General features: G+C 55.3%; 1 protein-coding gene across 3 annotated transcripts; it reads right to left on the bottom strand.

Annotated features, from left to right (window-relative positions):
• Positions 1-293: 293 nt before the first annotated feature.
• On the bottom strand, positions 294-12,901 carry CAMKV (CaM kinase like vesicle associated). Of its 3 annotated transcripts, none has more exons than XM_017500723.2 (12): positions 12,439-12,901; positions 4,592-4,700; positions 4,343-4,474; positions 4,089-4,163; positions 3,736-3,874; positions 3,477-3,597; positions 3,234-3,309; positions 3,007-3,143; positions 2,763-2,841; positions 2,463-2,550; positions 2,064-2,175; positions 294-1,970 (listed from the first exon to the last, which is right to left on the bottom strand). In XM_017500723.2, the coding sequence occupies exons 2-12, from the start codon at positions 4,684-4,686 to the stop codon at positions 1,621-1,623; spliced, it is 1,404 nt and encodes a 467-aa protein (XP_017356212.1). In that variant the 5' UTR covers positions 4,687-4,700; positions 12,439-12,901; the 3' UTR covers positions 294-1,620. The 3 variants fall into 3 exon arrangements, with proteins under 3 accessions (XP_017356212.1, XP_017356144.1, XP_017356081.1); XM_017500655.2 differs by adding an exon at positions 11,317-11,454 and having other exon boundaries at positions 294-2,175; positions 12,439-12,637; XM_017500592.2 differs by having other exon boundaries at positions 295-2,175.
• Between the last annotated feature and the right edge of the window lie 8,545 nt (positions 12,902-21,446).

The raw sequence follows: 21,446 nt of genomic DNA, 5'->3' as shown, positions 1-21,446 counted from the left end.
AACGGGAGTCAAAATAGCAGCCCTTACTTTGAGCTCTCAGCCCAGGAGGTATTCCTTGGTCCAAATGCAGCCCAACACCTACTACCCACATGGATTTCTAGATTCCAGAGGACCCTCCCACCACCACCATTGAGGAATACTGTGGTGAGGATGATCTTCACTCTCAGCCCAAGAAATCCACAGGGCACTGAACACCAGCCGCTACTTGTGAACCTGCTCCCAGCCTCTCCCCTTCCCATTGCTTTCCAGGGGCTCCTCCCCAGTAGGACAGAGGAAGCAAAGGCGAGAGGGTGGCCAGAGGCTTTGCAGGGTGATGTTTATTTGCCAGGTTCAGCAGGCACACAGTTAACCCACCGACCTTCACACACCAGAGCAGACCCATAGGCATGCAGGGAGAAGGGCAGGACCACCACGGAGTGCCGAGCAAGGGCGAGGACCAATGTGGTTGCCTGTCCAGGCTGTGATAGGGTCTGACAAAGGGCATCTGTCAGGATCCTCCCTCAGGAAACTGGGGAGTTTAACTCTACTTCCTCATCCCAGCAAAAGCAACTCAATGTGGCTCTGAGGCACCTGGGCCTCTGATAGAAGTGAGCTGTAGAAATAGAGGGAGTTCTTCTTCATTTCATTGTTGAAGGGCAGAAAATCTGCCCCTGTAAAGGGCAAACCCCTAAATCAGATTATGGGGTACTGCCATACAGCAAGCCCCCTAGTGTGGAGAGGACTTGTGGGCTGAGATTGTAGAGGGTGGGCATCTAGGAAGAGCAAGGGGATATCAGCCCTCCCTGTTTGGCCCAGGGTAAGGACCCAGTTAGGCTGGGACACTGGGTGCTGGGCTTGTAGTCTGCCCTTCCAGGTCTCATTGCCACATCCTAATTGTTCCTCCTTTCCCTTAGAGGCTTATGATGTTCAGCATACAAGGCAGCCCACTGCAGGACTCAGAAGGGCAGGAAATAACACAAGGGTCTTAGGAGGGACAAAGATGGAAGCTTCTGCCCTCCTACTCATTCTCTTCCACTTCTGAGGACCCCCACAGCTAGTGAGCAGTGCCCCCAGCCATGTGCCCAGTCTGGACTTAAACATATTCCCCTACCTTTCTGCATCCTCTATACCAGCCTGTATCCGCTCCTAGAGCAGCCCACACACCACAGGCACACACCTTCATGTGCAGGAGCCTAAGACCGCTGACAGGGCCTCGCTGGAGGACCAGCTCTCAGGGCAAGGCCACCCAAGTTTAGGGCCTGGGAGAGTGTGGGACCTGTAGGGCCTGCCTGGGGGAATGGTGAGGCAAGAAGGGAAGGGGAAGGAGAGCAGGAGCCTCCTGAGTATCCCTAGAGCAGCATCCCACAAGGAACAGAAACTGGTGAAGCTAGCAAAAGACAGAAAAGCCACAAGGAATCCATGCAGGGGCTGGGGCCGGCCCTGCCTCTGGCCTGCCCACCACTCACACACGTACACACAGGAGACGAGACTGCTCTCCCGTGACCCCTAGGTATGCCCCACTGGGATGTGGGGGCATGGGGGAGCGAGGGCATCATGCCAGTAACTCTATGTACAAGAAGCCCCTCATCCACTCTCCCACCCTCCTGCCCATCCCCCGCCCCCCCTCACCAGGCTGCCTACTCAGCTGGTCTCCTCCCTTTGAGACTCCTGGGCATAACCAGCAGCCTCTTCCCCTTTACTGGAGGGTGGAGCCTGGCCTGTGGCGCCCTCTGGGGCTGTGCTGTCCGGCTGGGCCATAGCCGGCTCAGGGGTGGCAGCTGCCTTGGTGGCCAGTGTGGCACTGCTTTGAGTGGTGGGCACAGTGCTCTCTTCTGTGGCTGGTGTGGCTCTCCCATCAATGGCTGGAGTAGCGCTCCTGTCAGTGGCTGGGGTGACACTCCCATCAGTGGCTGGGGTGATGCTTCCATCAGTGGCTGGGGTGACACTGCCGTCAGTGGCACTTCCATCTGTGGCTGGGGTGGCACTACGGTCTGCGGGGGCCACATTATCACTCTTTGCAGCATGAGCAGCATCACCCTCAGGGGCTGAGGTAGCTCCACTCACAGCTGCAGCTGTGGCCCCACCTGTAGCCCCAGGGGTTGCAGTGTCTGCGGCTGAGGTTGACTGGGCTGCAGCCATGCTGGACTGCTCTGGCGCTCGGAGCCGTTTCATGAGGGTGGTCACTCGGACAGCCTTCTGAAAGGAGCACAGTGGAGAAAGGCTGAGTAAGGCTTGCTGGATCCATTGCTTGGCAGTGACCAAACCAAACTCCTTCCATAGCACCCCTGGCCGCCTGCAACCACCCAAGGGCCAAATACCCAGCTGCTGAGCACTCCTACTTAAGGTAATGACAGTGGCTACACCCACACCTGATGGCCTGAGAAAAGCTTGTGTGTGGCTGCAGGGGTGTGATGCAGGCAACAAGCTGAGTACCAGAAGGAATACTTGGGATAGAGCCAAGAAGAGTGCTATCCAAGCCTTACCTTCCACTTGGCCCTTGCAAAGTTCTTTTCAATCTGGGCACAGACACCATCCTTGATGTTCTTATCAGAAGCAGCATTGCCAGAAATCCTGGAAAGGGTGCAAGTGTGTCTGGATCTGAGAGGATGAGCCTTTGTGGAGACTCTGCCTACCTCTTACATGTGGCACCCAGGGACTACCAGGTAGAATCTCTGGGCGGGCCTGAGCTCTAGGTGCCCGTATCCCCTCAAGGCCTCAAAAATGGGGCTGCTAGGTGTAAGGAGGACTCTGGCCTCTCCCACCCTCCCCTAGGCCCTGCTCACCACTCATGGGAGATGGCCTCTTCTGCAGTGATCCGCTGGTCTTGCTCCACCTCCATCAGCCTTGTGACCAGGTCTTTGGCTGTGGACAAAACCAAGGAGGGGCTAGGCATGGGCACCCCATCTCAATGTCTAGAGGTGATGAATGGGCTAGGGGACAGAGGCATAATCCCACAGAGAAAGCTGAGAGCAGGAACCCTACCCACTGCCATGCACTCTACCAAGTGCTGGGCAGGCACCTCCTCACCTGCTTGCGAAATATCATCCCAATATGGAGAGTCAAACTCATAGTCACCAGCCAGGATCTTGCGGAAGAGATTCTTATCATGGTTCTCATAGTCATCTTCTTCCACCTCCTCATAGAAAGGTGGGTTGCCTGAAAGCCTGCATGGGGGAAGGGTCACACAGAAAGGCCACAGACACACACTCCCACCCCATCTGACTGCAAGTCTGCCTGTCCATCTGTCCACTCACAGGATGTACATGATGACTCCAATGGCCCAGCAGTCCACAGGGCGTCCATACCGCTGCCGGCCTACCACCTCCGGGGCTACAAACACAGCACCCATCTGCTGGTCAGTATCAGGCCTAGCCAGGTCCAGTACCATCCAAAACCACTTCTTGAGATAAGTACATTTTCCCCCTGCTCAGAGCAGCTCCCTGAAGGCTGCCCCCCATTCTCCTCCTGCCCCTGCCCCTGCCCCACCCCCTGCTTGCCCAGATACTCGGGGGTCCCACAGGGCTCCTTGATGAGGCCATTTTCTAGCTTAGCCAGATGGAAGTCACTGATGACAATCTTCGAGTTTTTCAGCCGGTTGTAGTAAACAAGGTTCTCCAGCTGTGGTGTGAGAATAGCATGTGAGTGAGCAGAAGACACCATGAGGGCCTCAGAGGCTAGACCAAGGCCCCAAGGTACTGCCCACCCCAGCCCCAGCCCAGCTGCCAACTGGCCCTTTGACTCTGGCTCTGGCCTCACCTTGAGGTTCCTGTGCACGATCTTGAGTGAGTGCAAGTAGGCCACGGCCTCCAGGACCTGCCGTACCACGTTGCTCGTGTCTCGCTCCGAGTAGTAGCCCTGGTCCAGGATCCAGTCAAACACCTCCCTCCCCGTGGCCCTGAGGGACACCAGCCCCTGAGCCCGGCGTGGGCGGAATTGGGGGTGGGGCAGGAGCACTTGGGTGAGCTGCCTACGCCAGGCAGCTGGCTGAGCAAGGCACAGGGACCCAGGACCCCAAGGGTCCAGAAAAGGAGGTCTCCTTAGCTGCAGAGGGTGGGACAGGTGAAGGCCCTGGGCACTGGGGAATCTTGGGACCCCAGACCCACACTCACAGCTCCAGGAAGATGAAATACTCCTTGCGGGTCACAAACACATCCACCAGTTGCAGGATGTTGGGATGCTTCACCCTGGCGACAGGGAGGGGAGACAGTAGTTAGAGCTGGATGAACCCCTGGGAGAGACTCTGGTTGCCACAGTAGCCACCGCAGCCTAACTGGTCAGAGGCTGGGACCACCTGAGGCCGCTTGCCCTCTAAGCCCTTCCCTCTTGCCTCCCACACCACCCCAACCCCAGGCCTCAAACTCACATCTTGAGGATGCCTATCTCATTCTTGGCAGCTTTCCGCACCTTGCGGCCGTCCCGCTTCTGGAACTTCTTGCAGGTATGCAGCTTGCCTGTTGTCTTGTCCTTGGCCCGGAAGATTTCACAGAACTCCTCACTGCAGCCAACAGGCACCCACTCAGCCCTGGCCTTAGCGTCAGCTGCACTCCACTCCCACTTCCCTAGCCCTTGCCCACCAGCCCACCCAGCCCTGCCTGACAGGCCCAGCACTCACGTCTTGATGACCTGTCCCAAATCATATCTGTCAGTCACTTCTGACGGCTGGTTATAGTTCTTCTTGTCGCCCAGAGTCACACACCCAAACGGCATTGCCGGGCTCTAACCTGCAGGCACAAGGGGATCTGGCTTAACTATACTACTCTCCACTTCCCCACAACATAGGGGCTGCCTTTAGGAGACCCCAACCTGGCTAAGGCCAAACCAGGAGCTAGAGAACAGGCAGACTCAGATCCTACCCCTGCTTTTCTGGCCATACATCCAGCTACTCAGCTTGGCTGCCTGAACTACAGCAGCCCACATATGAAAATATATTAAACTGATATATAAGGGAATAGTTTTGCATTCTATACATTTTTAAAAGAGTAATACATTTTATTTTATTTTACTTTTTTTTTTTTTTTTTTTTTGAGGCGGTTTTTTTTTTTTTTTTTTTTTTTTTTTTTTTTTTTTTTTGAGGCGGAGTTTCACTCATGTTACCCAGGCTGGAGTGCAATGGCGCGATCTCGGCTCACCGCAACCTCCGCCTCCTGGGTTCAGGCAATTCTCCTGCCTCAGCCTCCTGAGTAGCTGGGATTACAGGCACGGACCACCATGCCCAGCTGATTTTTTGTATTTTTAGTAGAGACGGGGTTTCACCATGTTGACCAGGATGGTCTCGATCTCTTGACCTCGTGATCCACCCGCCTCGGCCTCCCAAAGTGCTGGGATTACAGGCTTGAGCCACCGCGCCCGGCAGGAGTAATACATTTTAATCAAACAGCTAATTTAAATTTCAGCTATTTCACAGATTAAGGGGGCTATAATCACCCACCCACCTGCTAGTCATCTCTGAAGGTCTAGAGCTAACAAGTGTTATTGAAGGTATGAAGAATGTGAGCACTGCTAGGAGAGGGCAATCTCCCCTTTGTAAAGCAGTTTGGTAAAACCACTAAAGTCAAACAAACATACCCTGTAAACCAGTAATTACACTCCTAATACATGCCTACAGAAGTGCACACATTCGTGCATCAGGACAGTCATACAAGAATGCTCATAGTGGCCATATACATAATTGCCAAAAATTGAAAACAGACCAAATACCACCACTGACAGGATGTATTGTGGTAGAGTCACACAATGGAATATTATACAGCAATAGAAAAAAAGAGCTTCAGCTATACCCAGCCACATGGTGACTCTTACACAGTGTTAAGTGCAAAAAAAACACAAAAGATTACATATAGTATGAGTCTATTGATAGAGAGTTCAAATAGGCAGAACAAACCCGTACTGGGGATACAAACACAGCAGTAGAGCTATAAAGAAAAGCTAGGAAATAAGCAGAGTCAGATAATAGTCCCTTCTAAGAGAAAAGGAGGGGTTATGATTGAATTAGGACACATGGGGGGATTCTGGAAGACCTATTTCTTTTCTTTCTTGCTTGCTTGCTTTCTTTTTTTAGAGACAGGTATCGCTATGTTGCCCAGGCTGGAGTGCAGTGGCTATTCACGGGCACCAAGCCCACTACTGATTAGCACAGGAGTTTTGAACTGCTTTGTTTCTGACCTGGGTTGTTTCACCCCTGCTTAGGCAGCCTGATGATCTCCAGGTCCCGGGAAGTCACCATACTAACACCAAACTGGGTGTAGACACCCAACTGGCATAGCACGCTACAGCCCAGAACTCCTAAACTCAAACTATCTTCCCGCCGCAGCTGGGATTACAAGCACCCACACTATGCCCAGCTGTTCTGTCACCCAGGCTGGAATGCAGTGGCACGATCACAGCTCACTGCAGCCTCAACCTCCTGGGCTCAAGCGATCCTTCCACCTCAGCATCCTGAGTAGCTAGGACCGAACCACAGGTGCACACCATCACATCTGGCTAATTAAAAAAATTTTTTTTGTAGATACAGGATCTTATTATGTTTCCCAGGCTGTTCTCGAACTCCTGGGCTCAAGTGATCCTCCCACCTCAGCTTCCCAAAGTGCTGGGATTACAGGCATGACCCACCATGCCTGGCTTGGGTAGAATTTTTAAAGTTTACATATTGAGGTACATTCACAAACTCTTTTCTGAAAGAATACTGAAGGAAATAAGAGTTTTCTCTCTTGGGCAAAGAATTGTGTGTCAAAAAGGCAGACATATCTTTTGTTTATTAATTTTCTGTTCAAGTTTTTACTATTTTATTGTAATGACTTTGATGGATTTAGTAAATACTACACTCAGGCACAGTGCTTGGGTGATTCCTCAGAAGGACAGTCTGGGTGGAGAGGGAAGGTAAAGCTTTGGAGGCAGCATTAGGACTCAGAGGGAAGGATTTGTCAGGAGGCATGCAGGTATACTGGTCAGAAAGAGCAAGACAAGCCTGATCCTGGCCCCAGCTTTCAGCTGTGCATATGCATTTATGCCCACTGGGGCCCACAGGGGACCTGGGTTGTCAGGTCCAGGTGCAAGGCCCTCAAACAGAACAGATACAGCTGGCTCAGTGAGCTCTAGGCACTCTTTCCACCTGGGGCACGGTGTCCCAGAGGTCTGCAATCCTGCCAATTACAGCCCAATCCTCATCTGTAGTACTGGGTAGGCTGGCGCCAGTGTCCAAAGGAAAAGGCACTCATTAGCCCATGTTCAAAGGTGGGGGTTGGGGATTAGTGACTAGGCTTCACAGATCTGACCCCAGGGTGTACCTCCATAATGCCTGGTCGGTGTGACACTGGGGCTATAGCAAACTCTGCATTGGGTCTGCACTGAAATTGCTCTGCCTCTGCTGACTGTGCATATTTTCCCTCCATGCCAATTAGCACTTGCTATGTGCAGGGCCTAAGCTAGGGCCTGGGGGTACCTAGATGCTCCCCCACCTGAAGGCACTCACAGTCTCAGGGTAGTGGAGAAGGGAGGAGGCAGGTTGGCAAGATGAACTCTGCCAGCCAGAGTCAAAGACCAGGACCCAAACAGCCCCATGGCCAACCCTGGGTGCTATTTGTTTCCTCCCAGGCAGAAGCCAGCCAACCAGGCTGTGATTCCCAGGAGTCACAGTCCTGGAAATTCTCCCTCAGCTTTCCTCTCAGCATTAGGGAACAAACTATCATTCCTTCATCTGGGTTGCTTGGGCTCAGGGAATACAAACACATTTCATCAGCGTTATTCCAGCCAGGGTTTAAGCCGTCTTGTGAGGCACAGCAGAGGCAAATGAGAGGCTTTGAAGATCGTCACTGACTGCATGTCTGCCACCATGGCCACAACCCTGCATCTCCTCCACTGGGGAGAAGCATGCGGCCAGAATCCCATCCTCACAGCTGAGAGCAGAGGCATAGCCAGTTACCAATGCCGGCCACACATCTTCACGCCATAACATCTGCAGGAGGGGGCCTGCAACAGTCCTCTCATCAACTCTAATAGGCAGCGATTCGCCTCCCAGGCTGGAGTCTGAGGGCTGTGTACTGGGCAGGAGGGTGGTACCTTAGCCTGCAGTCTCCCAAGAGGGCTGGGAGGGACCTGTGCCCCAGCTTGGTTGCTTTGCTTACACCATTCCCTCTGGCAAGAGTGCCCTTCCCCCAAAAGCCTCCCGTCAGATTCCTATTTGTCACGGCAGAGTTATTTATAACATTAAAAAAATTCAGCAACAGTACCTAAATGTCCAACAACAGGTGACTCGCCAGCTCAACTGTGTCCACTCAATGGTATGAAGTGTGGGCACTGGCAAGCGCTCTGCCCACCTTGGCCTTCCTGTGGAGCAGCTGCCACATGAGCGAGATGCTGAGAGCAGAATTCAATCTCTTCTTTGATTGTGATTTCTGAGATTATAAGGTGGTTTGTGCAACACACTGTCCAAAACAATCCTGATCCTCCAAGGCCAGACTCAAAATGGCCCTTTTCTGAGATACTTTCCACAACCTCCATGCTCCACCCCCCACCCCACTCCAACGGCTCCCAGCTCTGCCAGCGTGGCGTGGGTGGGAGGTTTTGTGCATGCCTGTCCCTGATCCTGGCCCCACCTTTCAGCTCTGCATATGCATTCATGCCTACTGGGGCCCAGGGCTCGTCATGGGGATCTGTCTCTACCACAGAAAGCTGGGCCTCCACCCGTAATGTCAGCCTAGAGCCATGTCCTGCAACCTCAAGACTGAGATGGCAACAGATCTGTCTCCCCTGCCCCCTACTATGGCTGCCCAGATTTCAGCCAGTCACTACTCCTCCACACCAGTCTAACTACACTGGCGTGGGGCACCAGACTTGGCCCCAGGGCAAAGAGAGGAGAAAAAGGGGACTGGCTTTCAATTAGCACTTGGGTCCCTTCTCCCGCACCCATTCCATCATCTGCTATCCACTGTTGCTCCCTGGGAGGCTTCGGGTGCGTTCACCAAGCCCTGGGCATCTGCCTGCAACAAAGGAAACCTGGGAGGAACAGCCAAGGGACAGCTCTCAGAAAGGTAGGAGGCCAGGCAGAAGGGGTTTGCATTTCTTATCCCCATGGCCCAGACCCAACACCCAACAATGGGAAGTTCTCCTCTCAGCAACACAGGACTCGAGCCCTCCTCAGGTACATGTTAGGCCATGGAAGGGCACAGGAGCCCCACAACAGCCATTTCCCTGGAGACATAGCTCCCTCCACTCTCTGCAGAGGAACTGAACGGTGTGCACAATCAGCTGCCCAAAGGGAGCTTGGGGGGAATGCAGACCCTGGTGCTGCCATTGCCCTCCATCTGGCTCTCAGGGAGCCTGAGGGCCAAGCACTCTCCAGTTATTGCCTGCTCCCAGGGCTTGACCACTGGGCTCAGGGAATTGAGCCCCTGGCAATCCTGAGGTATCCTCTGTTGGTGCCCTGGTGAAAAAAGGTACCCCAGGGACTCTACTGCATCTTTAGGCAAGTCTGGCCCAGGGAAAGCCCAAGCAGGACAGAGGCCAAGAGGTCTAGAAGCCCCACATTGGGGTCCTGTCCCCTCCTTCACTGGAATTAGCATGGTCCAGGCCCTACCTGTCATAGCCATAAACAAGAGTTTCCTGTTCCCTTGGTCCCCTAACATGTGGGGCTCCAGAGCTTGCAGTAAATCTAGGGAGGCCAAGAGGGGCCCAAGAGGCGTCCAGCTGCCTCTCAACAACTGTAGGCAACACCTCCCAATTTAGTGGCAGCTGTGAACACCAGCCTGCAAGCACCCCCTCCTCTCTGCTGCTCTATTCTCTCAAGGACTGGGGCTGAGTTTCCTGCTGCAATGAACATGCCAAAGCCCAAGTCCTACCTAACTCACAGCTGATGTCACCCACAGGACCAGGGGAGCTGAAGACCTTACTCAAAGTCTGTCAGGAGGCAGGGCCGAGGTTCTAGACCACCATCCAATTGCTTCAGGGGACCAGTCAAGAGGCTGCCTTGACTGAGCCTCAGACTCCAGCTAAATCATGGTAGAAATTTCTACAGCTGAATTTTGCCTATCTAATGAGGGAGTATCGGGGGGAGGTCTTTCCAGTCTTGGGGGTGGGCATGCAGTCCAGTGCTATATCCTGAACGTTTAGCTCTCAACATGCAGGCAGAGTCAAAGGCCAACTGTCTCCTCCCAAGCACTTGGGGTCCCAATCTCTGAACCCCTAAAGGAGAATCCACTGGAGGCTCTGCTTCCCAGTGGGTGGAGGAGGGGAAATGCAGAGGAAGGCACTAGAGTAAAGGGTTGCTATGGTGATGGAAGTTTTAAAACAAGGGGAGGGGGAGGGGAGATGTGTTGGTTAGGTCCCTTCTTCAAGAATTTCCTGAGACTTTAGCCTGGCTTCTTCTTCAAGGTTCTGTGACCCAGGTCCCCATCGAGAAAGGGGAGGTGGGGAGACTGAGAGAATTTAGAAAAAAGGAGAATGGGGCAGAGACACAGAAAGACAAAGAACCTGTGATGGAAAAGGAGCAAGGAAATGACAAAATAAAAGGGACACAGGCACAAAGGGCAGGAAAGGGTAGGTGGACGGGAGTTCTGAAGGGGGCGGAAGGGGGCCCAGCAGAGCCCTAAGGCCTCCGTGGCGATGTGCTCTAAATCCCTGGGCCAGGAGCTATCCATGGTACCTGGACCTTTGAGACTGCACCCTCCAGTATCCCCCAAATATACACTTAACTCAACATAGGAAGCACAGCCAAAAGAAGGCCAGCTCCTTAGAGCATCTTGGTGGGGAAGAGCCCAGCTGCTAGAGCCCCCCCAGTCAGGACAGTTCCCAGCCCCTCTCTCTGCCATCACAGCAGCTTAGGTATGGCAAGTCCAACATGTTGAAGGCAGACGCATGGGGGGATGGAAATGAGGCTCGGATGCCTGGCTGCTTCCCTTTATAGTCCCTCTTCTCAGTTGGCCCAGCTGTACCTAGACCCTCCCAGCCAACCCCTCCCCCTACCTGCTATCCTCTCCAGGCTTTCGGTCCCCAGAGCCCCTCTTACAGCTCTGCTTAATCCCCTCTCTCCACCCACCACCCCCCCCAACAGCAGATCCTGCCATGAGTGCCAGAAACGGCATTATAAGCAACCCAGAAACAGGATAACAACTGCACAGCCCTTCTCCTCTCCATGCCTCAGTTTCCCCGAATAGAAACCATGGAATCTGGCCTTCTCCCAGGGCAGAGGACTGCTTGCCTGCCTGTGAGTGGTGGCTAGGGCATGGGGCTGGAGAATAAGGTCATCAGAGATATGTGAACAGCCAACCTAGGAGTGCACCTGGGGGGTCCACACCAAATGCTGTATTAGAAAAGGGAAACCTTTGCCCCACCCTGAAAACCAGCCTGATTCTGAGGGGAGTGGAGACACCAGTTTCCCAGTTGAGGAAACTAAGGCTCAGAAGTCGCTGAAGCTGCCAAGAATCAACTCTGAGGCTGGGGGAGAACACCAGGTCTCTGAAGGTAGTCCTGGGGGCTCAAAGCCTGAGGTTGGGGGTAAGGCGAGTACAGCACAGGGACTGGACTACTGCAGACTCTAAGCTTTTAGTGTGGGACAGAAGGCCCTGATCCTTAGGAAGAAACCTAGTGGAGCAGGCTCTGCCTGGGAGGTGCGGACAAAAGCAATTTGGCAGAGCTATGCGGGGAGGGGGCTGGGGCTCAAGAGCCCAGGGTCTCTGCCAGACAGTACAAGCTGGGGAAGGCAGAAGCTTACGCTGTCACTATCCCTGCCACCTCCAGCCAGGGGCCCTGCTCCCCACCGTGGTGCCACCCTGACCCCCTTCCCATGTGCTGCTGGCTCGCCCCCGCTGGCACAGCAACACACATGCGGAAAGCACACGTGTGAGCACTAAGCCCCGCACCTCCCAGCAGGAGCATGTGCGCCCCCACCCCCACCCCCACCGTGCACGTGGGTCCGTGCACTGGACCCCCGGCTGGTCCCCAGGTGAAGGCTCAGAAGCTGAATTTTGGCTGGGGGCTGCTGGTCCCCAGGGGCTTGGAGCCTCCTCCCCCACCCCGCGGCAGCCCCGCCCAGCCCCCTCCGGGTTGTCGCCCATAAAGAACTCTCCGTTGTCATGGAAATTAGTGACTGCTAAGCAGGAGGGAAGGGGCCCGGGGACAGTTGGGAGGGGCTGGAGGCGGCTCTGGGAACTGGGAGGGACGTCTCAGCTCTCGGCCCCTACCCTCACAGGGGACCACGAATCTTCGAGGGTTAATCTTTTCATAATTCTAAGCCGCAAAGGCTTCCCCCGGGACCCCCAAGCCGTTAGAGGTAACGGGGAACTTTGGCCCGACCCCGCACTCCGTCCCCCAGATCTGCAAAGCCCGCGCGCTCTGACCCGGCCAGGACCTCGAGACCTCGCTGCGCCCCCGCGCTCTCTGCATCCCGAACCTCGAGCCAGGGAAACAATCCCCCAAGGCCCCCCAACGTGCATTCGGGAAGCGCCCCCCGCCCGGCCCGCCCCGCACCTGCAGCGCCGGTTGGTCACAAGGAGGAAGTGATCGCGGGCTCAGCGGGGCGCCGAGGGCTCCGGGGACAGCGGGCAGAATCCGCTCCGAGCACGCGGGGCAGACGCGGCGCCAGATGCAGCCGCTTCGGCTAGCGAGCCTCCAGCATCGCCAGCCGCTTGCCGGCACCCGATTCGCACCCCGGGCCGGGGGCGGGCTGGGGGCGGGGCCTCCCAACCGGCCCCGCCCCGACCCTGGCGGAGCCTTAAGGGCAGAATCCCACTGGAGAGCAGGCGCGCGCGGGATGGCACTCGTGCTGGGAGCACTGGCCTGCTTAGCCCTGGACAAGGTCCTCAACGGCTCCCTTAGGCCCTCAGACTGAGGCCGGAGGAAGCCTCCTATGCCCAATGTAAGAGTGGGGAGTGAAGAGTTAGGGGAAAGCCTGAGCCCTGGAGTTGCGTAGGATCGCTTGCCAGCCATTAGTCTCTAGAGACCCGGGCTTCGCCCAGCTTCCCGAACCCGACCCAAAAGGCAGGACCCGCTTAGAAAAACCAGATGGGCAGTCGGGCTAGGGCAGGCTCCCCTGCAGACTAGCATCCTCTAGCTAGGAGCAGTAAACACACAGAGGTATGTGTTTGCAAGTAGTCAGTGTGTAAACAGTGAGGGCCCTAGACTCTGGTAGCAGTCTCCTATCCCACCCCACCCCCAACTCCTGCAAGGCCTCTGGTCTTTCCCAACCATAAGTCCCAGCCAGGGTGTCTGGCAGAGTCAGCCCCCTCCTGTGTGACACCAAATTTCCCAAACTATAAAAGTGACCTGTAACATGGTGTGGCCTCTGCTTTCTTTTCAGTCTAATCACTCTAAAACACTTCCTGAGTAGCCTCACTCTAGGGGGCCTGGCCTGGGATATGGGGACACAGGAGAACTGTGGCACCAAGGTATCCCAACTGGCTTGGGCCCTGATAGGAGGGAGGAGGCTCAGAACCACCAGGAGGAAGCTTTGAAGCAAGTCCTTGGTCATTTCTCTGTCCCTTGTCAGTGAGGCTCATGGACCCAAAGCCAGCTCCATGCCATTCAAGCCCTGAGGACCATCTAAGGCCAGTATATGAAAGCCAGACTCAGGCCTCTCAGTGTCTGGAGCTGGGCTCTATCTTGCCCCTCTCTTCCCAGTGAGCCTACCGATCCTGCTGCAGGAGAGGGCGTTGGGGTCACCCCCAAACCCTCAGCCATCTTGAGGCTCCCCTGCATGGCCACCCATGGCTGATAACAGGAGGGACTGCTGGGGTTGGGGCTCGGATTGGAAGGCTAACGTAGGAAATAACTGCCTCAGACAAGGTTCTTCAAAATATTCCTCCAGAGGGGGTACTGAGCCCTTCACATTCCTCCCTGGTTTGGGGTTACCTCCTCCAGGACAGTCTGTGCTGCTTCTGGGGTCACTGGGCTCTGAGTGGTCTCGGGTTATGGCACCCAGCCCACACTGGGTAGGAATCTCCTGGCAGGCTGGGTATCTGCAAGGCAGAACCCATTTCTCATCTCAGTATGCTCGGCTGATGTCTGCAGAATGAATGAATGGCCTGGCACTGAGTCCTTCCTGCCATCTGTCCACTATTCTTGAAACAATGGGTCTCTGAGTTTTATGGTGTAGCCAACCTGTGGCTTGCTGACCCTACATATGCCACACACGTGTTTTCTGTCTTTTCTGAGGGTCATGGCTATCCAATCATGGGGGTCAAAGAGAAGCTGGAATGGGGATTTTTAGGCAGAGGAAGAGGTAGCTCCCTAGCGCCCTGCCTGCTGCTGGCAGTACTCCACCTCTTCTTGGTCCTATGCACGCTCTCTGCATGTGGGTGAGAGCACGTGGCAGGGTGTGTATGCACACGTGTACGTGTGTGTATGCTCTCTTTTGCTGAGGGAGATGCAACAGCACAGTGTATGCAGTGGTGCCCAGGGGCACGTGTGTCTGCATTCTTTGTGCACCCAGGCATGCTTGCTGGCACGTGTGTGTGGACGCTATAGCTGGTCCCTGGATTTGTCAGTCCCCTTCCTGCCTGACACAAGTCTCAGAATTGTAGAGGCTGAATCAGGCTTTGAGAGCCGGACATGGGAAGGGGGCTGGACCATGTCCAGGGACGGGCAGGATCTGTGCTGACCCTACATCATTGGCTGTTTTCAGGCTCCCCACCAGAGCAGCCACTTGATCTCAGGTATATGTGAAGACAGACAAGTATTTGCCATTTGTGGAGGACAATCTGAAGACAAGAACCCAGGGTTAGGATTGAGCCATGGCTTATCCCTCAGCTCCCAGGTGGGGTAGGACTGACTTCAGTGTTTTGGCTTCAACCTCCAGCTGCCTTCAAGGCAGGCAATAGTAACACCAGCTGAATGCCATCCTCTTAGCTCTTCCAGGGCAGGGACTGGACCAATGCTGAGCTTTGTTCTTACTTCCACTATTCAAAGCCAGATGGGGTCAGGGGACATGATTTCTCACCACTCCACTGGCCAGAGGGATGGCAGGAGGCCCTTCCGCATAGAGCAGAGTTTGGAACAAGAGCAGAGGCAATTGAGATTGGCATTGTCTAGTAGCCTTTATGAGGATCCCCCTAAGGAGGCCTGTACCCTGGAGGGTAACAGCTGCTTGGGTTGGGAGGCTGAGGAGGAGAAGAGGCCCTAAGTTCATAGTTCTGGCTCCCATCAAAGCTAGAAAGTCAGAGGGGCAGAATAAGATGTGAGCCTCGGTATCCACAGAGCCTCATCCCCCAGCTCAGGTTGAGCCACTTACCCAGGATCCAGGACTTATCTGCGCCCCCAACTCCCTGCCCTAGGGTACCAAAGGGCAGCAATCCCATGACCTTAGATTCTGGCTGACTGACAGAAGTCCCTGCTAACCCTGCATAGAGCTCCAGTAAAGGTTCAGACTCTAGGAGGTACCTAGATTAGCAGGACAGCTCCCCAAGAAGACCAGACTCTGACAGAACCCTCCCACCCAGGCCCCCAGCCATCTTTGATACTGCTTGACTGTTGTCCATGTTGCTTGGCTTCAGCCCCCAGAAGGGGGCCCACAATGGAGGAGGGCAAACAGTCTTTTCCTCCGGAGCCAGGGGAGGGGGCTGCCCCCCGCCCCCCACCTTGTGACTCACTCCAGGCTGTGTGGGTTATTACATTATGTTTGAAATTGCCATGGCAACAAGCTGGCAATCAAGGGTAATTGCACTTGTTGTCAGGGCAACGGGGCAAAACCCACAGCAGCCACTCTCTGTGTTTGCCCTTGGGGTGCAGTAAAGGTCAGGCCGGATCAGAGCCAATGCCAGTCAAGGGGCTCCAGGGCTGACTAGAAAGGATGGGTTGCCAAGGCCCATGGAGTTCTGAAGTGCAGAGACAGAGCATGCCTTGGGAGAGCCAGGGCCCCCATCCATGACCTCATGCCTGGAGTCCTGCTTTTCCCACACCACCCTGTGCTGGAAACATGCCATGGCACTTAAAGCAAGCAGAACCAGAACTTTTATGTGCTCACAGCTGGTACTTATAGATAGCCCATGGGCCCTCTTCCTCATACTCCTGGCGGCTGAGCCACAGGCTCTGGAAGGAGTTCCGGGATGCCATGATGGAGCCCCCAAGCCAGGCAGCAACTGCACGGTGAGGAGAGCCCAGCACAGCCGCACCAGGGCCCAGCTCCTGTCTCAGGCGCTCTGGGAAGCCACTCACCAGGGTGCTGCCACCGTCCAGTACCACATTGGCCAGCAGCTGCTCCTGCTGCTTGGCCTCCAACCGGCTGATGCTTAGGAGGGCCAGCTGTGGGAGGCCCGGCTGGTTAAGACCTATCAGGTTGGGCTGGAAGAGGGCCTCAGGGCAGCAGAAGCGCTCAGAGCCCAGTGTGATAACCTGCTTATCTGGAAGCACAAAGTCCACCCCGGCCTGCTCCTGGGTGCGGGCCCTCTCAGCTGCCACATCCATGGCCACGTAGCAGCAGGCCTCTTTCATCTGGTTGATCAGTCCTGACTTGGGCAGTGAGTGGCCACTTCTCTGCAGCAGCTGGGCCAGGTAGTCAGTAAGGTCAGCACCAGCCACATCCAGCCGATAGGTGTCAAGTGGGGCTAGATCCCCAGTGAGGATGGGTGCCACATAGGAGGTGCCATGGCCACTGCCCAGCACTAGCCCAGTGGTACGTCCATAAGCATAGAGTGCCAGCAGGGCCTGATGCACTGTCTGCATGGCTGGTACATGGAAATGCTCAAAGAGTACTTCAGCCACCTTTTCTCGGTTGGTGCGTGGTGAGACGGGCGAGTCAGCTATGAGCACAGCCAGCTTCTCAGGCTGCACACCCAGCCTGCAATAGAACAGGTGCTGCCATAGCACCTCTAGTGCATCCCAGTCACAGACCACACCTCGGTTCAGCACTGAACAGGATCCCTCTTGGTTTTCAGGCACTGCATACCGTGGCTGGCCCTGGGTTGGATGTTGCAGCAGCTGAACTCCTGAGGGTATGACACTGAGGACATGGTCCTCTCCAGCCAGTCCACATTTGGTGAATCCCGTGCCTGTATCAATCACCACAGCTGCCATGTCCTGGAAGGGTCTCAGGGATTGGCAGCAGAGCACTGGCAACCGCACTGGCAGGGCATCCATGGTAGACACCAGTTCATAGCAGGCCCCACGGGGCAGTCCAAAATGTGCAACCACGGATGAGTGTGTAAGATCCTCAGCTGTCAGCTTGAATGGGGCACTCTGGGACTCAGTGGCCACCATGGGCAAGACCTTGTATCCAGTGCCAGGTGTGGTAAATGTGATCAAGGAAAGCTGCTCCTCCTGGGCCCTAGGGGAGCTGCCAGGTTGCTGCTGATTCATGATGGAGCGTGGAGCATTACTGATGCCAACCTTGTCTCTACTCTTATAGATACAGGTCTCCTTAGGTGTCAGGGGCACCTGAAGTGTCCCTACATGAGTAGGCAGACCCAAGGGCTCATCTTCCTGGGTGGAGACCTGGCCAGGATCTCCAGGGTTAGGGGAGCCTCTTGAAAGGGCAGGCTCTTTGGTGATGGGGGGTCCTTTAGATAAAGAGGGATTCTTAGCAAGGAGTGTCTGCCCATTGAGAGGGGGTTGATCAGTAAAGGGGTGCTCAGGTAGGGGTGGCTGTCCAGCAAGGAGGATCTCAGTGAGGAGGGCCTGCCCAGCATCTTTGGCCTGAGGGTTATCAGGGTGAGCAGGAATGACCTCTTTGTGGCTGCCTATGTCCTCCTGGAGCAGGGATCTGGGCGCCTCCTGGGTGTTGGCTGGTGCAGCAGGCTCTGAGTTCATCCACTGCAGTTTCTTGGTCTGGAGTATGGAGGCATCTGGCATCCTAGAGGGTGCCATGGAAGGGTCTAGCATCAAGATGGTGTGACTAGGTTCATTTTTTTTACCATCGGGGTTGGACCAGCTAGTATTAGGGCCATGGGTCAGCATCCTCTCATCAAATTGGAGGGGCATCCCCATTGAAACAGGCCCAGTGAGCATCCCAACCCTGACGGGTGTCTCAGTACCAGGGGAGTCCCATGACTCCAGATTGAGCCTGGCCTCCTTCGGAACCAGGGCCACCTCTCGATAGCTGCCAGATGAGAGGCTGGAGGGCACTGGGCTGGACAGCATGGCTGTGGTGGACCAAAAGCTGGAGTGATTGCTCTCAGGAGAGGGGATGGGCTTGGCCAATAGCTGGGTGAAAAGCATATTTTCAGATACATACATGGATGGGTAGCTGGACATGAGGCCCACAAGCACCGCCCGTGAGCCCATAGGGTCATGGCACAGCAGCCCCATCCTCGTGCTGCCTGTGGCCATATCAAACACCAGCACATGGTCTTCCACAGCTTCCTGAAGCTGGCCGGTTGGGGCACTGGAGAGAGGGATCTGCATGGCTTCCTTGGGAGACTGGAATGGGGAGTGCTTGTGGCAGGTTACTTGGTAGGCAGACAGCGGCACATTGGAGCTGCTATGGTCACAGACATTGGGGGGCTGCTTCTCTGGCTGTGAGCTACAGATCTCCTGGCCACTCCTCTGGGACTTGGAGATATCTGGGGGCTCTGGGCCTTGCATTGGGCTGCCTGGCCTGGAGGTAGGGACTGGAAGTTTCTCCACTGGGTTCTCAGCGTCCTTGGTTGGCACCTTCCTTCTGGTAACCACGTCCTCCTGGGCATGGTCTGGGCACTCTTCTAGAGTAGGCACTGGGGTGGCAGGCTTCTCTTTAGAGTGGAGATTCACTGTGTCCTGGCAAGATGTGACCATTTTGGAAGACTCCAAGATGGTTGACCACTGATTGCCACACTTTCTGAGAAGGAGGTCTTGAGATGGGCCCTTGGTGACTGCAGTGGTGTCAGTCAGGTTGTCAATGGTATGGGTGTCAGTTTCAACTGTAGTGGAAGTTGGGGTCACATCCAGAGCTGGAGTTGTAGCCCAAGCTGGAACTGGAGGAGTCAGTGATAGAAAAGAAGATGTAACTAGGGCAGGAGCCTGAGCCGGATGCTTACGCTCATCCTGATCTTGGGCTAGATCTTGAGCTGGAGCCAGAAAAGCACCTTGGGCTTCAGGGGTACCTTTCTCTCCTGAAAGGAAGAAGGGTAGCCACCGACTCTTCCTGGTGCCCAAGGAAGCCCTCTGGTCGGAGCTGCAGGGGCCTTTGCCCCAGCCTACCAGGACCTTAGCCGGAGGCTTGTCTTCTCCCAAATTCTGCACCTGAAGCCGAAGGCAGCGGGATCCACGCTGGGCTATGTCACTGGTATTCTCACTGCGCGTGCACACTGGTAGGGTCGGGGTCACATTCTCCATGAGATGTTGTTGGGCTCCCACCATGGGGCTTGACAATACACTAGTGGAGAAGAGTCTTGGGTCATTCTGGGAGCCCTGCTCACAGCAGCACTGGGAGCTAACCCAAGCAGGATCCTGGAGTAGCTGGCAAATGGGCTCAGGGACGTGGGCCTGGGAGGCTGGGCCACAGGCGTCATCAGTGATGGTCTCAGTAGACAATGACAACCCCTGCTTGGAGCTTAGCCATGGTCCCTGAGACCCTCTGGGGCTACGCCCCAGCTGGCTGCCAGCTGAGGGGTGGTCCTGGGGGCCGGATGGATCAGGGTCCCCCACTTTCTTGGTGGCTTCCATAGTCCTGCTCCATGTCCTAGATGCCCTGCCCCCACTCCATTGTCATGGTAACCTTATACATCGCAGCCCCCTGGGGATTGACTTGAAGATTCTGAACAGAGGCCCCATCCCCACCCCTGCTGCCCCCATCCCCACCCCTGCTGCCCCCATCCCTACACCTGCAGGATATTGGTCCTGGGCTTCAGAGACATGTGGCTCTGAGGAGGGAGTCACATCACAGTGATCTCCAGAGTGACAGAATGTGGGAAACCAGGGTCCCCACACCCCTGAAAAATGGAGGCCTGCCCAGGGAACCTTAGGAGGCAGGGGCCAGTGGACACCAGTGAAGTTAGCCAGCTGCAGCCAGCCTGCTCTATCCTTCTCAGCCAGGTGGACATTCTGCCCAGGCTAGTCCCACATTGAGGGCCAGGGAAAGCTAAGATAAGGCCAGAGGAAAAAGGTAGGGAGGGGAGACTCTGAGGAAGCCCCTGGCACAGGCCCTTTGGATGGGGGGACAAAGTCCTTTCACCACTCAGTCCTGGGAGGCAGAAGGTGGTAAGGGGCCCAAGATCCATCCCAACCTCCCCTCCCTATGTTCCCCGGCTCCCACTCCAGGGACAGCAGTTCCTTGGCAGTCTCTGCCGCTCCAGATGGTTCTCCTCTGCCTGCGCCTCACAGAGCCCCCTCCCCAGAGCCACATGTCCCTGAAGCCCAGGACCAGTATCCTGCAGGGGTAGGGATGAGGGTGGGAGGGGTGGGGGTGGGGCCTCTGCTCAGAATCCTCTAGTCAGAATGTTCTAGCTCCTATCACATTGTGTCAGCTTCATCTTAGCCATAATGGGGGCAGAGCTCTGGGCACAGGGTGGGGCTACAGCAGCCAAAGGGCCAGCCAAGTGGCAATTACAGGATGGTAAGACCACAGTGGGCCCAGGGCTAGCCTGGGGACATAGTGGGTGGAGGACTGAGTACACAGTGGGCTCAGAGCTTCATATACAGCAAGGACAAGTCAGACAAAAGGATCCATAGGAAATATAAGCTACCAGATCAGATGGGCAATTCTGCTCTCCTTTTCTTAAATAGAGAAACAAAGGGGCAGGGAGGAATGGAACCTTCCTGGAGCAGCAGCTAGGCCCAGAGCTGCCATGTAGCTACAAGGACAGGTTTAGGCAGCAGTTTGGAGAATTGCACATTGCCACGGGCCCAGATCTGGAGGTTCTAACCTGGGTAGGGTTAGGCCCTCCTCCCTCCCACCAGCTCTGAGCTCTGGGCCTCCTCCTCCCTCTGTCTGGCAGGGCTGTGTTCTTTCAGGCCTCAGTCTCTCCACCCAGGAAACAGGTTTGTGGATAACCTAACTGTAGGCTTGTTCTCTGAAACTGTGTTTTCACAGAGGTTAAAAATAGTATTTACAGTTGGCTGTGGGGTGTGAGGCTGTGTGACCAGGGACCAAAGCTAACACAGAGGTGCCACATCTGCAGCTTTCTAACTTGGCACTGGGCACAGTCAGGCTCCATATCTCAGGCCCCCTGGGCCCACATCCCTCTTTCCTTGATGCTGCCTTTGGTTTAGAATGGGGACAGGGACAGGTGTAGTGGCTCATGTCTGTAATCCCAATACTTTGGGAGGCCAAGACAGGAGAATTGCTTGAGCCCAGGAGTTTGAGACCAGCCTGGACAACATAATGAGAGTCTCCTTCTGTTGGCCAGGCTAGAGTGCAATCGAACAATCTTGGCTCACTGAAACCTCCGCCTCCTGGGTTCAAGTGATTCTTCTGTCTCAGCCTCCCAAGTAGTTGGGATTACAGATACTGGCCACCACACCCAGCTAATTTTTGTATTTTTAGTAGAGATAGGGTTTCACCATGTTGGCCAGGTTGGTCTCAAACTCCTGACCTCAGGTTATCCACCCACCTCATCCTCGCAAAGTGC

The sequence above is a fragment of the Cebus imitator genome, unplaced genomic scaffold (genome assembly GCF_001604975.1).
Source record: "Cebus imitator isolate Cc_AM_T3 unplaced genomic scaffold, Cebus_imitator-1.0 Scaffold0, whole genome shotgun sequence".
Classification (NCBI taxonomy): domain Eukaryota; kingdom Metazoa; phylum Chordata; class Mammalia; order Primates; family Cebidae; genus Cebus; species Cebus imitator.
This window is presented reverse-complemented; position numbering and strand designations above follow the sequence as displayed.

What these genes read in the sequence shown, in the direction of transcription:
- CAMKV (XM_017500592.2), bottom strand. Translation starts at nt 4,686, where the DNA reads ATGCCGTTTGGGTGTGTGACTCTGGGCGACAAGAAGAACTATAACCAG. An exon ending in TCGTGCACAGGAACCTCAAG is followed by an intron (nt 3,598 to 3,735) that starts GTGAGGCCAGAG and finishes CTCACACCACAG; the next exon opens with CTGGAGAACCTTGTTTACTA. An exon ending in TTGCAAGGGCCAAGTGGAAG is followed by an intron (nt 2,176 to 2,462) that starts GTAAGGCTTGGA and finishes TGCTCCTTTCAG; the next exon opens with AAGGCTGTCCGAGTGACCAC.